Below are 19,483 nucleotides of genomic sequence, written 5' to 3' on the forward strand. Positions count from 1 at the left end.
ACTGTGGACTATACCCTCAACCTGAACCAAGTCAGCCTGTCTTCCCGGAGCTGCCCGTGCCAAGTGTTTGTCCAGCGATGGGAAGGCAATGCACTCGCTTGACAGACGACTCAAAGAAGAGATGAAATGCTGGTTCCCATTCCATAATGAACAAACCTCCCTCCCTCCCTCCCTCCCACTTCATGATGTGAACAGCTCTGCCCATTGTGCCCTGTCCACCATGATGTCCTGACTTGCCTTGGCCCTAAAGACGAGGAGCCTCTGAAACACTGAGCCAAAATTAACTTTTCTTACCTCAAGATGTTCTTCTCAGGTATCCTTTCAGTATGGTAAAAACTGACCAACACACTAAGTTCCATGAATTGTGCATGTGAACTGGTGGAGTGTATGGTGTGTGGACTGTATCTCAAGATAGCTGCTAAGGAAGCCAGGGAAGCTGAGGATGGAAGGATGGATAAGTCATCCTTGCTCACACCACGTTCTGCTGTTTGTTTTTCAAATGATAATGCATCTATTAAAATTCCATTTAGGATATGGATAACTTTCTTTAAAAAAAATATTATTTTCCACTTTCCACTCATTTCCTCTTTTCTCTTACCTATATATAAAATGACAAATTGAAGTTTTAAACATAGCACGACTTCAAATAATGAATTATGATTTCTCTTATTTAAAGAGCCAGAACACAGCTGAAAATCCTGACTAGAACTAGAGCCTAATTCGGAGGAGGAGGAGGAAGAAGAGGAAGAGGAGGAGGAGGAGGAGGAGGAGGAGGAGGAGGAGGAGGGGGAGGGGGAGGGGGAGGAGGGGGAGGAGGGGGAGGAGGGGGAGGAGGGGGAGGAGGGGGAGGAGGAGCAGCAGCAGGAGCGGGAGCAGGAGCAGGAGGAGGAAGAAAAAGGAAGAGGAAGAGGAGGAAACTAAAGCCTGTTCCCACAGCTGTACTAGCTCCTTTGCGCTTCCAGAAATGTTTAGACTGTCCTCCGCACAGCTGCACAACATTAAGAGGACTGTAAACACACGCAAGGTGTGCTCCAATCGGCTCCACACCAGAGAAACCTGCGGCTGGGGTAGCTCCTTGTCGTAAGTAGTATTTAAGTTGCCACAGCACTGCTTACATTAAAGTCTCCACACAATGCCTGCAAGATTCATGACAGAGGTCAATCCTGTGCCTCCAAAAGTCTCAGAAAATGTCAGTGCAGGCCTTCCTCTGTGCGGAGTCTCCTGTGACACAGGCTCATGGACATGCGGGCTCTTAAGAGAAAGCCACAAGTGCCAACAGGTGTCCAGAGCAAGTACTCAAGACTGTGGTGTGGCATCCTTTCTGAGTGACATCACTGTGCTCTGAATCCCAATTCTCTGGCACTTCTCTGCCGTTGCTGACTTTCCTGGCTCCTTCAATCCACTTTCTCAAGTATGCCTCACTCAGCTGAAGTTTAACACCAAGGATCCTGGATTCCGCTGTGCTCACCCAGACCAGCACAGAAGGTAGGACCCAAGGCAAGGAGTAGAATCTTAAGAAATAAAGGAAGCACAGGTTGGGGATACTCAGGACACAAAAAGGAAAAAAAAAAAAATGCCAGGCACACAGACCACTGTTTGGGCTGAGTCACAGCGACAGATGAAGAAGCAGCATCCAGACATGATAAATCTTGCTCTGGTCCTGATGAGTAGAATATTTCAAACAGTTTGCTTACTAAACAACGTTCCCTTTAAGAAAGTTTTACATTAACATCAAATTGTGGGATAATCTTTCCATATACTGTGAAGATGAGTCTCTGCCAAGGCATCTCCTGATTGATTTAATAAAGAGCTGATTAGCCAATAGCTAGGCAGGAGAGGGTAGGCGGGACTTCCGGAAAGAAATAGGAACTCAGCGAAGAAGAGAGGTAGGATTTGCCAGTCAGACACGGAGGAAGTGGGACGCATGGTACTGAGCAGAGGTACCGAGCCATATGGCAGAACATACATCAATAAAAATGGGTTAGTTTAAGTTTTTAGAGCTAGTTGGGAACAAGCCTAAGCTAAGGCCAAGGTTTCATAATTAATAAGAAGTCTCCGTGTCATTATTTGGAGCTGGTAGTCCAAAGAAAGTCCAACTATATCAAATAGTTAAATGCTGTTTATGTGTATAGAACAGAAGATGCTACACACTGTGATGGAGTCCGACCCAGACAGGAAGAGACGTTGTACGGAAGTGAGGAGTGAACCATACCCAAACAACCAATGCTTAGTAAGACCCGTTAGGTGTATGTGGTTGTTCTGTAAGGTTCATTTCAGTTTTATTCGATGCGTAAGTGCGTGTGTGTATGTACGCATGTGCAGTACCCATGAAGGCCAGAAGAGGATGGCAGATCCCCCCCCCAAAGCTGCAGTTAGAAGTGGCTCACCCAACACGGGTGTGAGGCATCAAAAGGTGGCCTCTCTGAGGAGCAGCAAATGCTCAGCAGATGACTGAGCCATCTCTCTAGCTCCCGTTAGGTACATTTTGTTCTTAAGAACACCATAATGCAGAAGAAAGTAAACGATGAAGCAGGAAGGCAGACCCATCAGCAGTGCACACAAACTACCTCTGTTACGTACCTGACCAAGCACGTCAATGACAGATCACGCCGGGGGCAGTGGGGAACATGGACTCCTATCAGACAGAGAACTCTTCAATTTACTTGAATTATTAATAAATTTTGGATAACTATTTTTCAAGTTTACTCCCATCTCGACCACTCAAAAACCAAGTATGTTTATACTTAAGAAAATGTGGTGGTTTGAAAGAAAATGGCCCCCAAAGGGAGTGGCACTGTTAGGAGATGTGGCTTCGTTGGAGTAGGTGTGGTCCTGTTGGAAGAAGTGTGTCACTGTGGAAGCAGGCTTTCAGGTCTCACATATGCTCAAGCCACGACTAGTGTCTCAGACCACTTCCTGTTGCCTATGAGTCAAGATGTAGGACACTTGGCTCCTTCTCCAGCACCATGTCTGCCTGCATGCCACCGTGTCACACCTGATGATAATGGACTAAACCTCTGAAAATGTAAGCCACCCCAATTAACGTTCTTTCTTTATAAGAGTTGGCATGGTCATGGTGTCTCTTCACAACAATAGAAACCCTAACTGAGACAGGAATATACAAAGAAAAATATTTTTATAATTACAAGATAAAACAAACACAATTTTGTAGTCTTTTTTTAAAAAACATAATGTTATTAGAGATAATTCAGTTTCAATGATAAAAATACAATTGTCCTTACAGTTTAGATTTTTCCCTAAGTGCTGCACAGCTGACTTTCTAAAGAGCTGTTGTGTGCCATATGTTAAGCCATGAATGGCACAGGAGTGGTGCGTCCGCTAAGTGACCTCATATGAACCCCTATGAGTTCCACAGCGGAAGGGTCACCCCAGGTTCCACAGTGGAAGGGTCACTCCAGGATTCAGGTAGGTTCACCTGGACCTGTGCAGATTTGTCAAGCACAAAAGATGAATAAATGAACAGTCTAACAATGAATCATTTTTAATCTTTAAGAATACTAGCTGAATGAGGTAAGAGTTTCTGATCTCCAAATTTTTTTCAGGTATTTCAAAAATAATACAGTACTTATACAACTACAATAAAAGAAATCAATCTCTAGAACCATGAAAGTTCAAAAGGCAAAGATTTCTGAATCCCCAAATAAATCAAATCTTCAGCTAATGTTTCCCACTTGGACGAGGTCACCAACCTGCTGGGCTGCTTCTCCATTCACCAAGTGGGGCATCATGGCCACCTCCCCATTGAGCAGGGGTGGCAGTTCCAGGGGGATCTGGTCGGTCATCATCATGGTGACGTACATTCATGGAGAACTGCCCTCAATCAGCTACCTGCAAGAGAAACACCCATGTTTACAAAAACTCTAAAACCTATGAATGATGGTAACAACCCCACTCCAGAAATCTGAGGATAAAGTGAGATCACATTTTCTAAAATAATCATTTATGTGTAAGCCACATGTGTGCTGATACCCAGTGAGGCCAGAAGAGGATCACAGCCAACAAAGCTAGAGTTCCAGGCAGTTAGTTGTGGGCCAGCCAATATGGCTGCCAACAACTACACTCATCCTCTGCAAGAGCAACAAGTGCTTTAACCACTGAGCCATCTCACCAGTGAAAGGGCAATATTGACAAACAGAAACTACAGTGGCCATTATTAAGGTAATGACTGAAACAGAAGACACATCCCCAAAGAACTATACTTGTCATTCACAAAAAGCTTTCTCTTTCATTAAGATCAAAATAATTTTGAAGCACTTAACACAAGCAAACCGAGGTTACTACATAAGCTGCAGCTCCAATCATCAAGTTAAACCACTAAGGAGGCTGACAATCACCACGTTCTAACTGTTTCTCCTAATCATTTCTTTGAGTCGAACACACAGGATTTCTCTTACTCAGACACTCTTTGGGCTCCTCTGTATCTATGACACATTCAAGCCAGTGGGGCTCACAAGCTGATTCCCTAGTTTACACAGAGTAAATGAAAAAAAGCTTTTTTCCCTCCCATAATTGTACCTTCCCCCTGTAGTCGGCTTGACAACATACCAGGAAGAAAAGAACAATAAATTTCTAGGGGATCACAGCCTGCTCCATAAAAAGTATGCATGCATTCATGCACTGTAGCATAAAGTCTAGGAGCATGGAAAAGTATGTGTGTACGTATGTTTGCATGCGTGTGTGCATGTGAGATAGATAGATATGTATATGTATTATACATATATATTTAATAAAAATCACACATACCCAATTTTAAATGATTAAACAGAAGAAAATTGCCATATATTTAAAGGCCAAAGTTTTATCATTCATAAAAACTCCCTCGAAATTTCCCATTCAAAGCTATTTCACAAATGAATACTTTACTGTTAATGTTCCAGTCAGTCCAAGTGCAACAGCAAATTCTTTAGTGGCTGCCTTGGATGTGTACCAGATAGTTATAACAACAACAAATGATTTCTTTTCATCCCTGTATACCCCCACTCTGAACATTACACATGCCACCTCATCTCCCCAAGAGGCTCCTTCCTAGACATGTCTGCTGATACCCGAAGGCCACCCAAGAGATAATGTTTTTATTTTAAACAGGTAAAATTTTATACTATCCATTATAACTCCATATTTAAGACCCAGACTAATTATTTAAGACCCAATCAAGGAAGCCCTGTCCCAACTGGGAAGTACATTCCACAGTAACAGGTCGTACAGAAACCACTGGGATAGTTACTTGGCAACTAGGCAAATGGAAATGTAGTCCAAAGACCAGTGGTCTAGCCTGAAGCTCCTGCATTCCAACCAAGACAAGTCTGCAGATACTATCACAACTGAACTTGTGATTTTGACTCAAATAAGCAGCGCTCGTGTACATGTCTATTTTATTTCTAATACATTGAATTTTACTAGTTTTAAAGGGACAAATTGCTACTTTTTCTCAAATGGACCTCTTAATGTTTCATTTGATATTTCTTCAGAAGTATACGCTTAGCCAGACAGTGGCAGGCACATGCCTTTAATCCCAGCACTCGGGAAGCAGAGGCAGGTGGAGCTCTGTGATTTCGAGGCCAGCCTGCTCTACAGAGTGAGTTCCAGGACAGCCAGGGCTACGCAGAGAAACTGTGTCTCAAAAAACCAAAAAAAGAAAAAGAAGTATATGCTAGGGACTAGGGAGACAGTTCAGTCAGCAAAGTAATTGCTGCACAAGATGAGAACCCATGGAAAAGGCGCCGGACAAAGAGGTATGCGCTTGTGATCCCAGGGCTCACCAGCCAACTGGAGACCCCCAAACAAACAAGGTGGCAGCACCAAGGGTAACTAACGCCTCACCTGCACATGCAGACACACGCACACGCACACACACACACACGCACACACATGCACGGGCGCACACACACAGAGGCATGGGTTTACGGTGATGTATATTTGGGCTCTTGTTTAATAAGAAGCATTCTCTGCACTTTTCCCTTACTCCTCCCATACAGGAGCTTCCGGCAGTTCCGGGAGAAAGTGACGCAGAAGGTGACTCTGCCTTCTCTCTCTTCCCTTCTGCAGCAATGAACACCACAGTCCTCTCCCACTGAGATGGCACAACCTCCCCTGGACCATCTCCTGGACTACGTGGAACCTGAACTCTGTTGTCGCCCAACACGGCAGGAGTAAACCAACTATAGGTTCTGCTCCTGTCCCACCTGAACCTTGGAGGTCCTGAACTCCAACCATCACGTAAGAGCGCAGAAAAGAAAGAGGGGTTTGGGAAGCTAGGAAAGGGTGCTGGAACGGGTCCTTAATCAGATCTGCTGACAGTTAAAGCTATTTATGCTGCACACAGTCCAACACAGCCAACTAACATTGTTTAAAATGGAGTTGAGTCCCGACTAGATACAAAACTCACATATTCCAGGTCCCCTAGGACTGAAGAGTAACTCAACACCACCACCAAGTCTAGCTCTGACAATTCTAGTTTAAAAACCTTCCTGCTCTTCTGAATGTTGAATAACAGGACCTGCTATCAACAAGACATAGCCTGTCCAGTCCCACTAAGCAGCACTCTCCCACGTGAGTGCCGAACCCAGAGCAGAGCTAGAATACAAGTTCTGCAAGACTGTAAGGTGTAGACCATAAAACCAAGCCCTGAAAAGATGCTCTCTGACTTCCACATGTGTCATCACACACACACAGATCTCATACATCATGTATAATTTTAGAAAAACATTAACTCTGAGGTGCCAGAGACAGAAGAGGTGTCCACGCGCCAGCGTTTAAACAGCCACTTCTGTGCTCCATGAGCACACACAGGACACTCGCCATCTGATCAGAAGCAAGGGAGACACAGAAGCAATCCACTCTCTGCAGACACTCACGGCAACCACCTATCAAATCGCCCCTAAAATTATTCTCGGACAGAAAGAGCCTAGCACCATGGACCACAAAAATAACAAGAGATAGGCAAGCAGGCGGCCTGTAAAGAACGAAAACATGTATAAACAGAAAATTGGGGATATGCAGTGGTATCTTTTTGGTGAAAGGCTTGCTATCCAGCAGGACTCATTTTAATGATTTGAGGTGGGAATTAAAGATTTTCTTCATTACACGGACAGCAGACCATACAGTTTTTCATAAAATGGATCTGGAGCCATTGTTTACAATAGTAAATTCATTCATAAGAGGGTGACCTGCTGAGAATTCTGTAGCGTTCTGGTCTTAGGTAGCCACACAAACTCAGGTCTGTTTTGAGGTGTTTCTTGTTATTTTTTGGCTTATAGAGATGAGTCCTGGCTATGTAGCACAGGCTAGCCTCAAACTTGTGCTGTGACTTACAAACACTGTCCACCACCACAGTGTGCTCCTTTGAGTTTTATACCCAGTCTCTCTGTGTGTCCTACATCTGAGGCCCACTCTCCTTCATACACACACACACACACACACACACACGCACACGCAGGCATGCACACACATGCACACGCACATGCACACGCACATGCGCACACACACACATGCACACGCAGGCACGCACACACACGCACACGCATGCACACACGCATGCACGCATGCATATATAAGCATTCACACAGTATCAATAATCATTTTCATCTCAGGACTGCACTCTAAGTCTGGTGTCCTTTACTCTGAAAACCCAGCTGTCACTTACGTACACAAAGGAGGAGTGGTCTCTGGTGAGGCCTCTGAAACTCCCCTACACACCTTAAAACACCATCTTCCTTGGCCACCGCTTCCTCATCAGCTTCAAGAGCAGCTAAGGGGCCAATGTGTGCTCTCTGGATAAAGAGGAGGTACACCTCAGTTGAAAAGTCTCAGGAGTAGCCACACTAAGGAAGTATTTGTTTACTCCGCCTTCTGCCTAAGAGATGTGGATTTGGGCTAGACAAATCTACCTTAAGACTCTGTACTTCAGTCAAAGAAGTACCACACCCTCAGGGTCTGCCAACAGCAAGGAGATCTCACACTGGAGGATCATTAATCTTTACATGCTACAAACTCCACCAGAAAAAAATACACGCAGTAGATTGAGTCTACAGTATTCTCTTCTAATCTGCTGGACTCACTCCTCCTGCACCCAAGGTTCCCTCTTCTGTCTTACTCTGACCTAGACTTCCAACTCGAAAGAAGTTGGTCACAACCACAGGCCCTCATGGCCCCTCCTTTCACCACACATCACAACACTAAAGCCACAAGTGCTCTGTACCCAACTAGCTGTGTTCTGAATGAAAGAGGCAGGTGCCATGTGAGTCCTTGTGGTTCACAGCCCTTCACCTAGGAGAGCAAATCTTTGGTTCACTGATAGCCAGGCTACACCCACCATTTGCTCCTGAGCTACAAGATTGGGGACAGGCACTCTAGAAATGAAAGGAACAGCCCTTCGCTGTTAATAATTAATTCCTTTGTTAAAGACTACCTTATTTTCAAATAACCTCACAAAGGGATGCCAGTTTCTCCATCTCTCTAGGTGTTTTTTGGCTTAGTACTTTTTCTTCTTTCTTTGCACTTTGGCCCTAGCCTATTCTATGAAACATAAAGGCCAAATTCATGAAAACCCTGCTGCAGAGGAGAGCTGATGATCCATCTGCAGGACCAACTATACACAGGAAGAATATCTAGTCCACATGCTCCATCTCCAGGACCAACTATACACAGGAAGAATATCTAGTCCACATGATCCATCTCCAGGACCAACTATACACAGGAAGAATACCTAGTCCACATGATCCATCTCCAGGACCAACTATACACAGGAAGAATATCTAGTCCACATGATCCATCTCCAGGACCAACTATACACAGGAAGAATATCTAGTCCACATGATCCATCTCCAGGACCAACTATACACAGGAAGAATATCTAGTCCACATGATCTATCTGCAGGACCAACTATACACAGGAAGAATATCTAGTCCACATGATCCATCTCCAAGACCAACTATACACAGGAAGAATATCCTAATAGGCCAAAGCCCTAAGCACTGCTGAAAGTTCTTCAAATTAGTAACCCAATATCCTGATCCTCACTCAGTAGGCCAATGACCCAAATTTCCATACATTAATTCAAGATGTGAGTTAGCAGTACAGTACACAAATTAGTTCAGACGACAAGAGAAAGAGCAACAGAACGCCACCAAAAGGAACGAACAAGACAAGGCCACCGGAGCTCCAGGAGCAGGGCCAGGATACATGAGGAGCAAGCAAAGCCAAGCCAGGGCTCAGGCCCCATGCTCGCCTCGCAGTATCCTGGCTCCTATGCTAAGGAGGGAGAGGGTACCTAAGAACCCACAAGTCAGTTCCAACTTTTGCTTCCATGGCCCAATTCCAAATGCTTTTTTTTTCATTGTATATGTGTGTGCCGCATATGTGCATATGTGTATACATGTTCAAATATGTGTAGTGTATACACATGTGTAGGTGCATTTGGAGGCTATTTATTGAGGCATGGTTTCTCACTAGCTGAACTTGAAATTTCTGGCTATTCTATCTAGCCAACCCACCCCAGGCCTCTGTCTCCTCACCTACAAATGCACATTCTAAAAACCAATAAACACAAGGACCTAAAAGGACTTGCAAATAATCTCAGTTGATGCTTCCTAAATCACTAATGTTAACTTCTAGTCCACATATTCCATAGAGCTAGTGTCTTTCCCAGTGAAAAACGGACTAAGTAGGCACTCTCAGACAAGCTAGATACCATGGAAATATTTGAATTCTACATGCTGTGTTTGTCCTGTAGTCTACGGAACACACTGCCGTGGGCTCACAAGAAATTCACAGTCGTATTCAGACTTCACGAAAGGCTCCTTCTCTATTAAAAATACCACGGGAAGCCAAGTGAGGTCGTAGTCCCGGCACTCAGGAGGCCACGGCAGGTGAACTGCCAACGTAGTGGGACAGTACTTCAAAAACAAACACACACGTCGGCTTCTAAGAGTGAGACTAGTACAGGTCACGTTTCTGAAACCTGTGAGTGCTGCTATACCAGAAAAACGTTCTAGCTGTCCAACACTAAAAGTGGCTTTTCCAATGGTTCTGGGAAACGGGAAAACCTATACATAAAATCAAAGTGACACTTGGAAAGTGTAAAATCATCAGAAGCCAGGGAGAGGGGCTGTGCAGTCGGGAGTGGGGGAGGGCTGTGCTGTTTGGGGTGGGGAAGTTAGGAAGGCTATTAAGGAATTACTATTGTATCTTTTCTTTTAAACTAATTTAACCATGAGATGGCTGAGATTTTACAAGGGATTGCAAGACTGGCTTCTAAATTACTTCCAACAGAAAAGCAAAACCTAATAAAACCTAAGTTATGATAGACATTTGTGCAGCTGATTTATGTGTTTATGTTACAGTTGTAGTAAAACAGAAAAGAATCAGAACCTGACACAGAACGCTATGGCACACAAGAAAGCTATACTCACGAGCCTCCCCTCGGGTGGTCGCTGCATGGGACCGCCGCCACTCTCGAGGACCTTCCGTCTCTTTAACAGCACGCTTCAGAAAGAGCCAGCAACCCTCGAGAGCCTGCTGTGTGCAGCCCCACAATAGATGCTCTATCAAGCACCATCTGCTACTCCATCCCCGCCTTCTTGACCAGATACTAGTTTTGAAAAGTAAACCCCTGGCTGCTAATTCCGACCTAGAAACTCTGAAGAGGCCCTCATCCTATGAAGCCTTCCCAGCAAAGCTAACCAGGATTTCTGTAGATTTACTTGTGTGTATGAGTGTTTGGCTTGCATGTATATCTGTGCACCACATGCGTGCCTGGTGCCTGAGGAGGTCAGCAGAGGGCATCAGTTCCCCAGCAGGATTTTGGGTGGTTACCAGCCAATGCGTGGTTGCTGGAAATCAAAATCGGGCCTTCTGCAAGCACAGACGCTCCTAATCTCTGAGGAATCTCTCCAACCCCTAACCTGGGTTTTTAATATAACAGCTACGGAAACAGCAGCAGAATCAACAGGGGATTAAAACAGTATGGCAGTATACCGCAATCTCCACCACCTCCAAATCTTGGGAAGATTTGCTTGTCCATGCACACATAGCTGATTAGACCACTTCCTTGAAACTTAAGAATAGGGCTTTTCTTCCCTGGTCCAGGAGCACTACACTATATCAGCAACCAATTCAGCCTTTGGAATTCCAGTGTGGCCACCAGGAGCCTGATGTGGGGACATGGTCATTAGATACAAAAGCCCGGAGGTGGTTCCATGAGTTTCTTTGCACTAAATCTCTCCTGCACACTTCATGTGACCATGAGGAAAGATACTTGGGACAGGTAAATGCTCCCCTTGGCCGTTTTAGAAACCAAATCAATAGTTGCAGAGAAGAGAAAAGGATATGGACAAACAGAGAAAGAGGGGGACTGTAACTGAACTTTTCCCATGATCCACTGCTGAAAATAGCTCCAAGGATGGGGGGGGGGGGACACTTGATGGGGAGGCTGCCCCAACACGGACTACAAAACATGAGTTCTAATCTGGGGTTTATCAGTAACTGACTCTAAAGGTGAGCAATTCATTTTGTCTTTTATAAAGTAACACATTAGAGATGAGTCCTTCAAGTTCCTTTCTGCTTGTAAGAAGTTACGTGTTTAACATCAACTCCCTGCCATGCTTACTTGATATAGATTAAACTAAAGCTAGAATCAAAAGGAGACTCTGAAAACTTACTGCCTTTCTTACTTGTTTAGGAGTGCCCTCGGCCTCCTGACTAAGAGGGAGGAAGAACTTCACTAGATTGGTGAAAAACCAAATCGCACTAAGCACATTGTGCTGGCAGTTGCTGTGGTTTTATGCCAATGAAATCTAATTTTACAGCTGAGCTCTACAATGTGCAAGAAAGACACTTGCCATGGCTTGCCACTTGAATGAAGGAAGGGGAGGTGATAATTGTTCATGCAGAAAAACCTCTTGAGACATGAGCAGCACCTGGAGGTATGTGCCCAGCTGGTTGGTTGAGGCACGAACAGTCTGGAATTTGCCTTCTTGTCTGATATGTGTTCATTAGTGAAGTCAAATCACAGTTGTCTGGGGGAAAATCTTAACCTTAAACACTTCCAGCTTTTTGCATCCAATTAGAATCACGGGAGATTTGAAAGAAATCCTGTGAAACAGAGTTTTTCCCATTAAAAATAACTCTATTCCGATCAAAATGAATGACAAGCTCCCAAAAACTGTCCATTTTGCTCCTGAGAGAAAGGACAGTAACTAACTAGCTGGCTGTGCAGGCCCTGTCTTCAGCAATCCACACATCCATAGATGTGGGCTGGGGACAGATCCTAGCACGCTCACAGTCCTCAGGTCACGCCTGGCACATGAGGGGTCAGGACAGTGCTCACAGATGCTCCTCTTTTGTACCTTGGCTTTGAACACTTCCAAGTGGCTTTGCTTAAATCATGCACAGTGTAGTCATGGCAGAACTCACAGAGTTACTTGGGAAAAGTACTGTTTTCACGAGGAAAAAAAGTCCAAATATAAGTCTCCATTAATATACAGAGACGGCTTTCAGAGCACTTCCCACACGCCAAACCTTTACAGAAAAAAGGAAAAAATTACATCACTATATACACACAATCTCATGCCCTCAAATCCACATATCAGACAAGTAGCACCTCAGTCTGCAAATATTAACTGAAAGGGGACAGGAGCTTATCTACAGAAAAGTTTACCAAAGCTCTGTTGGTTTTGTTCAGTTTTCGAACAGTGTTTAAGCAAGGTTGCTGGCATAATTAGACAGTTTTATTGGAACACCTCGATTCCAGGTCCCCTCATACCAAAACAACTGCCACACCCCTCCCTGACATCCCAAGGATCCCGGCCTAGCATCACAGGAAAACACTCTAGAACTTTGAGCCCTTGTCACACACACCCAAGCCAACTTGGGTGCATACGTTTCCCAAGGAGAACAGTAAGTAAAAACTTATTTTCAGTGAAATGTGGAATTGTATGTACATGTCCTTATACTTCTTTCCACGGGACAATATAAGAAAAGTCAGATAAGGGCGGTCTGAGAGACACCTTGGAGCCTGCTGTGTGGGGGTGAGGGTGGCAATGGAGTCAGAAACTCTGTGCTGCCTCCCAGCCCCAGCTCATGCCTTAGCCAGCCTGCAGATACAGCATGCCTGGCACCCTGAAAGCACTGTGGCAGGCCCTACTGTACTTCAGCTCTCTGGGTACTGCTGCGCAGGTTCCCTGAGTAAGTATCGTAATAAGTAATTGGTTCTTGAACACATGACTTCGAGGCTGTTTCATACAGCCAAAGTGCATTTTATAGCTCTACCAAGAGGCCTAGTATGAATTAAGCTCATGTGTAAAGCATCTCATTATCTACCTGGGTACTACCAACCAAGCACAGCACCCTTTCAAGTGGCGGAAGGAAGGGGTCTTGTGAGCAAAATCAATGGACTGCTTTCTGGGAGGGTCTGGAGGAGTTCCAGAAGATCCCTCCAGCCTGCTGTCAGTGTGTCCGTCTTTCACACTGATTCCGTGTGGCCTCACAACACTCGTGTGAATGGTCAGCACTGTTCTGGTGACAATCAGGTCGTCTGCCCCAGGAGAAGCAGACAGAGGGCAGGGGTGGCCGGAGAGCCAGGGCTCCCAGCAGGCTCCTGGAACACTGAGGCTCTAACAAAACGTGTGAGCCCCTGAGTGGAACACAGAAGACAAAACCCAGGAGTGTCGAAGGTGAATCCCAAAGCCAGCCTAAGAGAGTCAAGCTCTCCTCCTAGCCCCGTCCCGTCCCTTCCGCAATGGCAACTGGCTTCCAGGCTTGGGTGAACCTGTGTCAAGACAGGGATTTCACCATTACACAGCACGGCTGAAACACCTGAAGGGAAGCTAAGCAAATCCAACATTTGGTAACTTGGCCTAGATGGTGAAAACTTAGAGCAGAGGATGGAGAGAGAGAACCCAATGGGTAAAAGCACCTGCTTTTACCTCAAGACCTGAGGTCTATCCCTGCAACATGGTGGATGGACAGGACGAGTTCCAACCTCTGTCTCTCTCTCACACACTAAATAAAATATAGTATGATTTAAAAAGACTTAAGGGCAGAAAAAAGGCAGAAATCAAATTATAAAGGACGAAAGCTGTGGCTTCTGTGGCGACTAGGAGGTGTGCCGTCATTAAACATAAGCCCAATCACAGGAGAGGGGCAGCTCGGCAAGTTACTGATCGCTACAGAAGTTCTCAAGATTTTCAGGCCTTTTATCTAGTGCATAGAAAAAACCTTGCATGTTTCTCTCTGTAAGAAACAAAATAATACTAACCATATTCCACAAAGGACTTAGCCCAAAGGCACACTCTAAAATTACATCAATGAACCTGACCAAAGGCAATCAACCACTGCCTAACAAATACTTGCCACTGTGTGTCAGGCCCTGCTGCAGCAGTCTAAAATAAAGGCCAGAGGTTAAATGACACTGCAGTGAAACACTATCCGGGATTAGGTCGGAATCAATCCGCACTAGACACTGCTGGCAAAACTCCACACATGTCTGCAGACCTCCACTCAGTCTGAACCCTTCATCTTTAAGCCTCATTGTCTAAATTTAGCTTCCCAGCTGTGGCCTCTTTATTGTCTTTGAAATCTGACAGGTGTTGAAAAGGTAAATGTCTGCAGAACATGTCCCCTGTCTTAATCTTCATTTTAAAATAACATGTATTATTTCTTATTATATGTGTGTGTGTATGTCTGTGTGTAGGTTTGTGCATCTGCACATGGGTTAGATCTTCTGAGTTAAAGGATGTTGTAAGCCGGTCCTCCTCAAGAGCACTGTGCTCTTGACCACTGAGGCATCTCCTCCAGCGCCACAGAAATATTTTGCAGTGGGGCCCAACTTCGGTCCCACAGCCTTTGCGCCCGCTAGTGTGGCAAACGTAACTCTCACAGCTCGAAAGTGACTACTACAGAGATCCACATTTGTCAAAACGGAGTGTCTGTGGAGGCCCAGGCACAACTGGTACATCTGCAATGCAAACTCTACATCCATCCCTATCGCTCTGAAATCAGACTCACGCCCTCCATTAAAAGCAAAGATCGGCATCACGGATGTCAAGACAATCACTACTGTGTGGGCATTCCTAGCCTTTCACCTGCTCAGATCTCTGCACCCTCCCTGGCTGTTAACTTGAGCCAATTTGAAATCTTGCAATGATTTCATTAAGTATTGTCTAGGGTCACCCCTCTATTTATATCATTCAAAGAACCCAAAAAGAGTTTTCCTGGGGCATAAAGAGAACTCTTCAGACAAGAACCTCAAGTTTCAAACACAGACAAAATGATCAGGAAGACATTGAAATTCACTTCCTAAAGTAGTGAACTAGCAAAATCTAAATACACCACAGCAAACAGACTTGCATTCAGCAAACGCACTGTGGACGAGAGACTTCCCTTTCATTTTTAAAAATAGATTTAACAGGCATATTAATTTTCCACTGGCCACTATAAATAAATGGAATTCCAAAATATCTTTCTTTGCAAGGGACTTCTAGCCGGGCACTGTTCGCCTGACCCCAAGTGGAAAGCGTATTTACATTGCCCAGAGGCTGCATTGTGAGCTGTGGGAACCACTTTTCACAGACCTCCCATTCAAAGGAGGGCCCCACAATAGGTGCTTACACAGGAAGCAGGCCTCAGCACAGAGCACCTCTGCAGTTCCAGGGAACTTTGCAAGGTCGCCAGGATGGTGAGCCACTCCAAATGCCATGTTCACAGGCCCTGGCTGCCTACACTTGTAGACCAACAAAGCTGGTGTTGTTTACTGCAGCTCTCCGGAATCCCGCCCAAGGTGAAAGCAAACCCGGAAACGGGGCCATTTCAGTTTTCCAGACAAATCTCTCAAGGCATCACTTCGCTTTATTAAAACACACACACACACACACACACACACACACACACACACACACACACCTGGAAGATAACTCAGTCAGTAAAGTGCTTCTTGCCTTGAAAGTATCAGGACCTGGGCTTGATCCCCAGAACCTACCCTATTTAGTGAGTTGTAAGCCAATAAGAGACTTTGTCTCAAAAAAGAAGGTGAACAGCCTCTGAGGAGCAACACTCAAGAGCTCTCCGGCTTCCACATGTGTGCGCACAAACACACACACACACACACACACACACACACACACACACACATTTTTGAAATGAAATTTAAAAATTTAAAGCCCTAAGCCATGAAAATATTTTCTCAAATTCAATAAAATAAAAAACACTCTTAAGAAGCTATTCTTTTTTTTAAAAAAAAAAAAGGTTGTAATGTGTAATATGCAATTTAAAAATTAAAACTTTAATGCCTGAAAAGTGTAGCTTCTAAAGCACAGTCTGCTTTATTTGACTGCAAAGCAAAAATCCTAATTATCATGTTACCTCAATTAGAAAAGCACACATTTTCAGTAATACCACAGCAAAAGGAACGAAAGGTAAGGGTGGCCACGTCAACATAACTATCAAGTGCATCTACCAGGAGGTGAAAATACAATCAATAAATCTGGTCAACTTGGATTAAATTACTATTACGACTTCTCCCTCTACACGCGCTCTACAGTTACTACTCTTTCTCATAGGCCAACAGTCTATTTCTGTAAGAAACATTTGATTCCACTTTCAATACCTCAGTTTCTCAACTTGCAAAAGAGAAGTAATGGCCACTCCCTAACAGTAAGATTTTGAGGCCATAAAAAAATGATGAAATTATTGGGCAAAAAGGGCAGCTCATCTGGCTTACTTTCCTCATTTCTCAAATTAAAGTAACAGATTTCTTGCCAGCCTCAGTAAACAACAGATCCCAGGTGAGCAACAAGATCACAGTTAGCATACACAGAGTCTCCATATTTTATAAGAAACTGCTTCAGGCCACTACTCTATCCCTGTCAATCAGAAATCATGTCTAGGATGTGTGCATGTGTGCGTGTGGTGTGTGCGCAGATGCACATGAATGTGTGTGTCCATCCATGCGAAGGCTCCACCTACCTCTGCCTCCCCAGCTCTGGGATGCAGGCATGCCCCACCATATCCTGCTCTGCTTATGTGGGTTCCAGAGCTCATGCCAAGTATTTGCCAATGGAGCCATCTCCGCAGCCCAGAAATCCTACCTCCCGCTGGCTTCAGGAAGCCACCGTGCAATGGGAAGAAAGCAAACCAGAAATTTCCTGAGGAGGTACTCACAGCGTAATGCTCAGGGAAATGCACACAGTTGGATTATATAAATTATTTAAAAGACTGACCTAAAATAGAAACAAAGTGTTGACAAGCTAACCTACTGGCTAATGCAGCAATGACTAAGTTATGGTTTTCCTTTTCTACTTATACTTTTATGCATATATGAGCAGCTATAATTTGTATAGTGATAAAAATTAACTTTTAGCCGGGCGGTGGTGGCGCACGCCTTTAATCCCAGCACTCGGGAGGCAGAGCCAGGTGGATCTCTGTGAGTTCGAGGCCAGCCTGGGCTACCAAGTGAGTTCCAGGAAAGGCGCAAAGCTACACAGAGAAACCCTGTCTCGAAAAACAAAAACAAAACAAAAAAAAAAAAAAAAAATTAACTTTTAAAAACCCATATAACAATTACTTTGCACCATGTAATTGTTGGCATTTTAGTAATGGAATACTCTGAAACGACCATTGAACAAAAAGACCTGGAGGAGCTTGTTTATGCAAATCTCACAGAACTAACTGGCACCATTCAGTACTGAGTGTGGGACCAACAATGGCTGAACATCTGTGGTTAAGTCATGATTTGGGAACATTCACCAAACCCGCCCTTGGGTCATCTTGCTGAGGAATCCCTAAATTAGGCATGCTCACTAGGACCAACCCAAACATCTGAAGGGGGGTGGAGGTGGGGCTCATTCCCCAGGCTTACTTTTTTTAGATAACCTGATCCATAAAAGCCTCCTCTTTTTGCCAAAACAAATCAGACTTTCTGGGTGGAGTGTGCTCTGTCAATCAAGTGAGAACCGGCTAGGACAAAACTAAGAATAGAATCTGCTACATACTTTAGCTACAGCAGCTACGCTAGTCCCTAACAGCCACAAAAGAGCTCAAAAGCTCTGGCTGAGAGACACAAGAGGGTGAGGTCAGAGATGTTCCTGACAGTGAGCAGGCCTAGTCCTCCAGCACGGAAGAAGCCACTACCCGGTACCCCTATCTCAGCAGATTCACCCCACTCACCGGCCCTCTTTCAAAACCTTGTAAAACTATCTGTCCCACATTTTTGTCCCATGTTCCCATATGTAACACACAGGCTCAATCTTAAAATAGAGGAAAGTATGAAGCAAGTTCTAACTGTTCATAATCACACACTCAGAGACAACCCCAAACAAAATGATGATGTGAGCTTGTCAATCTTGTTGTATTTGTGTGTGTGTTGCACACACATTAGTGTGTAGGTATATGTACACACACACCCATATATGAGCATGTAGAGACAAAAGCAAGCTGTCTGGACTTCCTCTGTTACTCTCTACCTTCCCACCCAGATACAGGGCCTCTTACTGAATCCGAACCTTGCCTTGTGGCCTACACTGGCTGGCCAGAAAGCTCTCTGGATTGGTCTTTCTCCAGTCCACAATCCAGGGGTTACAAGCAAATGTATCCATCCCTAGCTTTTTGCTACAGGCTGCAGAAATGACGAACATTATTAAGGCAGTTCCTTAATAATATTCGAGAGCTTTTTACATGGGTGCTGGTGTGGTGATATATTATGTACCCTAATAAAATTTGCCTGAAGATTAGAGAACAAGCCACTAGATTAAACATAGATACCAAGCAGTGGTGGCACACATCTTTAATCCTAACACTCGGGAGGCAGAGGCAGAGATCTGTCTGGATGTCTCTAAGTTCAAGGCCATACTGGGCTACACGAGATTAATCCAGTCTAAGAGAGAAACAGCCAGGCAGTGGTGGCACACACTTTTAATCCCAGTACTTGAGAGTCACACCCCTTTAATCCCAGCACTAAGAAGGAAGTGATATGGTTGTGCGGAGAAAGGTATATAAGGCGCGAGGAGACAGGAACTAAAGCCTTTTCAGCTGGAGAGCTTTCGGCTGAGGACTCAGAGGCGTTCAGAGGATTCGTGGAGTTGGCCAGGTGAGACATGGCAGTGGCTTGTTCCTTTGTCGCTCTGATCTTTCAGCATTTACTCCAATATCTGGCTCCAGGTTTTTTAATTAAAAGACAGTTTAGCAACCTGTGTTACATGCTGGGGACTTAAACTTGCGGTCTTATGTTTGCACAGTAAGTGTTCTTACCCAATGAGCAACCTCTGCAACCTCTATCTTTATTTTTGATGGTTATGGCAACAAGACTGATAACTTCTGAAAACTAACACTGGAGACAGAGCTCAGTTGGTGGAGCCTCTGCCACAGGAACAAAGCCTGGCTACCTTACCACAATAAAGGCCAGACCAGGTGATGCCTGCCTGTAGTCCCAGCACTCAGGAGACAGAGGCAGGAAGATCAGTTCCAGGTCAT

General features: G+C 44.7%; 1 protein-coding gene across 2 annotated transcripts in view; it reads right to left on the reverse strand.

Annotated features, from left to right (window-relative positions):
• Window positions 1-19,483, reverse strand: part of Fndc3b (fibronectin type III domain containing 3B) — a 300,773-nt gene that overhangs the window by 222,551 nt on the left and 58,739 nt on the right. For both annotated transcript variants that reach the window (XM_059265284.1, XM_059265285.1), the window contains exon 2: window positions 3,711-3,849. In XM_059265284.1, coding sequence (XP_059121267.1) covers window positions 3,711-3,821 — 111 coding nt within the window. In that variant the 5' untranslated portion in view covers window positions 3,822-3,849. The remainder of the gene's footprint in view (window positions 1-3,710; window positions 3,850-19,483) is intronic.

The sequence above is a fragment of the Peromyscus eremicus genome, chromosome 6 (genome assembly GCF_949786415.1).
Source record: "Peromyscus eremicus chromosome 6, PerEre_H2_v1, whole genome shotgun sequence".
Taxonomy (NCBI): domain Eukaryota; kingdom Metazoa; phylum Chordata; class Mammalia; order Rodentia; family Cricetidae; genus Peromyscus; species Peromyscus eremicus.